General features: G+C 54.6%; 1 protein-coding gene across 1 annotated transcript in view; it reads right to left on the minus strand.

Annotated features, from left to right (window-relative positions):
* Nucleotides 1–5000, minus strand: part of PTSG_10482 (uncharacterized protein) — a 23315-nt gene that overhangs the window by 3142 nt on the left and 15173 nt on the right. Inside the window, exons 36-48 of the mRNA XM_004988805.1 lie at nucleotides 4771–5000; nucleotides 4401–4568; nucleotides 4080–4150; nucleotides 3790–3866; nucleotides 3408–3450; nucleotides 3104–3213; nucleotides 2592–2798; nucleotides 2140–2402; nucleotides 1719–1795; nucleotides 1432–1556; nucleotides 860–1193; nucleotides 479–625; nucleotides 91–253 (exon numbers count right to left, since the gene is read on the minus strand). The exon at nucleotides 4771–5000 is cut by the window's right edge and continues 300 nt beyond it. Coding sequence (XP_004988862.1) covers nucleotides 91–253; nucleotides 479–625; nucleotides 860–1193; nucleotides 1432–1556; nucleotides 1719–1795; nucleotides 2140–2402; nucleotides 2592–2798; nucleotides 3104–3213; nucleotides 3408–3450; nucleotides 3790–3866; nucleotides 4080–4150; nucleotides 4401–4568; nucleotides 4771–5000 — 2015 coding nt within the window. The remainder of the gene's footprint in view (nucleotides 1–90; nucleotides 254–478; nucleotides 626–859; nucleotides 1194–1431; nucleotides 1557–1718; nucleotides 1796–2139; nucleotides 2403–2591; nucleotides 2799–3103; nucleotides 3214–3407; nucleotides 3451–3789; nucleotides 3867–4079; nucleotides 4151–4400; nucleotides 4569–4770) is intronic.

A 5000-nucleotide genomic window follows, 5' to 3' on the forward strand; every position in this document is an offset into this window, starting at 1 on the left:
TTGGTGTGAAACTTAGCCAGTTCACACACCCACACCCACACACACACACACACCCACACACACGCACACGCACACGTATGTATCACGTACGTATCAAAGGCCTCTGCGTCGACGCCACGTGCGTTTCCACTGCGAGAAACGACGGAAACAACGGCCGATTTGACGGCGTTTGTGTCCACATCATCGCCGCCAGTAAAGATTGAATTGTCAGCAGCAACCAGCACAAGGTCAACGTTGTACGCGCACATGCGGTCTGCAAGAAGGGGGGGGGGTTGTGAATGCATGTGTGAATGTGTGAATGTGTGAATGTGTGTGTGCGTGTGTGGCCTATGGGCAAATATCCTGCCACAATTGAACCAGCAAACACATCTCCTTGCATCAGCTCGCACCAATATTTCATGCACACACACACACGTACGCATACGCCTACACACACGCACACGCACGCACACAGACACACACACACACACACACGTACCTGCTGTTGGCGATGCTGGCCGGGTCTCAATCTGGTTTGCGAGACAGATGGTGGAATCGCGGCAGTGGGCCTGTGCTGGATCGGCGGCGAATGTGTTGGGTGGACACAACTGGCACAACGTCGCACTCCGGTCTGCACTGAACGTGCCTGATCGCGTGCAGTTTAGTGGCCGCATTCAATGTGGTCGTGCGTGAATGAGTGAATGAGTGAGTGAGTGAGTGAGTGAGTGATTGAGTGAGTGAGTGATTGAGTGAGTGAGTGTGCGGCATGAGCAAGGTACAGTGCCGTGGTATGACGACAGTCACAATTGTAGTGCTCCCACACACCAGTATCTCCCCTCTTCACACACATACGTGCCCGCTGCGCGTCCTTGCAGCATACCTGGCTCGCACGGCGTGCAGGTGGGGTTGGTGTTGCTGACAACACCTTCACCGGGCGGACACGACGGCAGCGGCTGACACACGCGGTCCGTTGTTGCCGTCGGTGGTCGCTGCTCGTACGTGCCCTCGGAGCAGAACGACACGCGATCGCACCTGCGGTTGGAGGTTGGCGTTGGTGGCGCTGCCTCAAACTCAATCGGTGGCGTGCATACCGTCAGCTGCGCGCACACGGGCTCGCTAGTTGGCGTGCCGGGCCGCAACAGGTACTGGCTGTTGAGGTTACACGGGTTGCCGTTCTTGCACACGCGGTCACTTGTCGCCGTCGGCGCCGTTTCCTGGTTGTGTGTGTGTGTGTGTGTGTGTGTGTGTGTGTGTGTGTGTGTGTGTGTGTGTGTGTGTGTCGGCAAGGTGCAGGACATCTAATTCATCTCAGCATGCCTCAACCACGTTCACGTTCCGAGTTCACATTCCATGCGCACGCCCCCCCCCGCCTTCATCATTCATTCTCGTATCGTCCTCACATCCCTCACATCGTGTCTCTCACATCTTCCCGCTCCTTCTCTTCGGCTTCACCTCGTATTCGCCATCTGAACAGCGCGTGACGGGTTTGCACGACGTCTGCCCCGCCTTATCCTGGTAGTCGTAGCCAACAGTACACTGTACGCACGTCGGCGCACTCGTGTGCGTGCTCGCAATCACTGCAGCGTGTGTACGTGTGCGTGTGCGTGCGTGTGTGTGTGTGTGTGTGTGTGTGAGGAAACCGGAAAGATGAACCTAAGCCGAATGATGGCAACAATAACGCAACAACTTCGCTCATGTTGATTTACACCATGCAATGCATGCAAAAGTCTTGGTCGTACGTTCGCGCGTTCCCGGCTTGCATGGGTCTGCCTGCAGGCACGTTGTCTGGCCCGTGGACGGCTGGTACATGTTCATGCTGACAACAACGCGACGCCAGACGGGATGTGAGACAATGGGAGGAGAGGCGAACACAAAGGGTATGCAATAACACACGTTCAAAATGCATTCTGTGGTCATGTATGCATGCATTCCACAAGAAACACAACCAAGCAACAACGTCACCAACAAACAAACAAACAAACAAACAAACAAACAAACAAACAAACAAACAAACAAACAAACAAACAAAACAAACAAAACAAGCAAACAAACAAACAAACAAACAAACAAACAAACAAGCACACAAAACAAACAAACAAAACAAGCAAACAAGCCTACAAAACAACCAAACAAAAAGCAAGCACCTCCATCGCAGCTCACCCAATATCGCCGCATGCAACACATGGTGTGGATGGGTCGCGATCGTCATCAGCAGTGCCTGCGGGACACACGAGCAGGGAGCAAGGCCCCGTGCTGTTGGCTGGGACGTATGTTCCCGGTGTGCATGGCACACACGCGGTCAGCGGGTTGTAGTCGTGGTCCGTGGTGCCGGCTGTACACTCTGTACATGTGTTGTCGGTGGAGGGCGTTCCCCTCTCCGCATGTGTTCCCGGTGGACAGGATGTCATCGGTTTGCAGCGTGGCTGCGGTGTCGCGTGTTGCATAATGTGTCGTGTTCGGCATTGTGGTGAGCAATGAAAAAAAAAATGGAACGCCATCAACGTGCAAACCCACGCATGAACACATTCGCAAACAAAGATACATGCACAAACGCGAGCACACATCCACATTCACACATGCACACATACAAATGCACAAACGCCTTGACTGACCTGGTTTGGTTCGTCCTGGTATGAGGTGATGCCGTCACACTGCAGGCAGATGCTGTCCGTTGACCCCTCGCACGTGCCAACAACACGATACGTGCCAGGGTCGCACGTCTTGCAGGTTGTGCATGTCGTGTCTTTGGTGGCGGTGGCGGGGGCAGCCGTGAACTCAGTGCCAGCAGCACACGTCGTCACGCGCGCACAGTCGTCGTCCTGGTCGTGTCATTCGATGGTGTCATGGAGGGGAATAGCAGGGATGCGTCGTGTGGTTGGAAAACACGAACACGCAAGTGACGCATACACAAGCACATGTATGCACGTGTACATGTGCACACAACACACACACACACACACACCAATACAACACACGCACATACGCGCACACACACCAATACAACACACGCACATTCGCGCACACGCACGCACACACACACACGCAACACAAACACAACACGTCACACACGACAAACACACAACAACACTACACCCACGCCACACTCACAAAACACAACACGTACCGGGTTGCTTGTGCATTGCTGGAGAAAGAATCCGTCCTTGCATTCGTCGCATGGGACGCAAACGCCGTTCACAGGCCGCGCCCCATTACCACATGATGCAACACAGGAGCCTATTTCGCAGATAAACAACACACACGTGTGAAAGGGTGCACGGTGGTAAACAAAAGGCGTTAAGATGAAAAACAAAAAACAAAAAACAACAACAACGAGCAACGGGGTTTTCGTGAGGAGGCAGCAAGCAGGAAATGGTGAGTGGTGCTTGCATGCACACGCTTCCGTTTTGTTCCAAACGAGTGGTGTTCACCTTCGCTGAGATATTTGCCGGCGTCGCACGTCAAGCATTGCGACTGTTCGGTGGATCCAAACACATGCACACGCAGTCAGCAAAGTCGTGTACGAAGCATCACGCCAACGTTCTCCCGAGCATGCGCACGAACACACACACACACACACACACACACACACACACACACACACACACACACACACACACACACACACACACACACACACACACACGAACACGAACACGAACACAAGCCACGGAACGCCAGCATGTACCTCCTCTGCCCACACCGTCACGCATTCCCCTTGCCACCCCAGCACATGTCAACAACATCCTTCCACTCGCATCACAATAACCCGACGCCACCACACCACGCCACGCCACGCCACGCCACACTTACATCGTCTGCGCCAAAGCAGGATGCACAGGAGGAGTGGCAGGCGGTGCAGTCTGCAGTCGGCGATGGCCGGAACTCATCTGGCCGCGATGGTAGTGGTGGTCGTGGTGTTGGTGGTGGTGGTGGTGGTGGTACGTTGTTGTTGTTGTTGTTTGATAAGCTGCGTCATACAATGAGGCAAGGGGAATACACACACACACACACATACACACACGCGCATGCATGCACACTCCATCTTCACGCACACATGCGCACACGCGCACACACAGCACAAGCGCCAGTTCAGTTCACACCTGTGTTGCAGTCATCGGAGCACGTTCCATCGGGCTGCTTCACAAGCGCACCAGCGCACGTGTCGCACGACCTGCCCATACCGATGCATGGACACCGTCATGGAGGAGGAGAAGGGGAGGGGAGACGAAGGGGGCGTGAGAATAACAATGTTTGCTGTGTTGTTGTTGTGTCGGTGTTGTGTTCGATGTTAACACACCACCTCCACCCAAGCCCCCGCACACACACACACACACACACACACACACACACACACACACACACACACACACACACACACACACACACACACACACACACACACACACACCACGTTGGCGTACCCTGCTTGCGAGCATGTGGCACAGGAAGGGTCACAGGAACGACACGCCGGTGGGCGGGTGGATGTTGGGTCGCAGTCCTCCGCCAAGTAAAACCCATCAGGGCACGTGCAGCCCCGGCATTGCGTGTCCGTTTGTCCGCCACACTGCGAAAACACATACTGTCCAGGACTGGTGGATGCGTATGATGTGTGTGTGTGTGTGTGTGAAAGCATGTGAGTGCAATGGTGTGTTTATGTGTGTGTGTGTGTGTGCGTGTGAATGATGTGATGCACAGGGAATGTAGACAATACATGGACAAAGAACAGCCCAAGCTCCAACACACACACACACACACACACGCTCTCATATACACGCACACACACGAGCTCACCTGCATGTTGTGCAGTTGGTGCAGACGGCGTCTGAGGAGAATGTGGCCGCCTTTGCTTCAAACTGCCACTGTCCACACCGCGTAACCTCAAAGCACATCGTCGGCTCATCGTCGGCTCCCCTGTACGTGCCCTGTGGACAGCGCGTGCAGAAGGAGCTCTGGCCCCTCCCAACCTCCGTGGACAGGCACGGCGACTGGAGGACATGTCCACCCGGACACGTTGTTGGGCA

Source organism: Salpingoeca rosetta (assembly GCF_000188695.1).
Source record: "Salpingoeca rosetta unplaced genomic scaffold supercont1.33, whole genome shotgun sequence".
Classification (NCBI taxonomy): Eukaryota; class Choanoflagellata; order Craspedida; family Salpingoecidae; genus Salpingoeca; species Salpingoeca rosetta.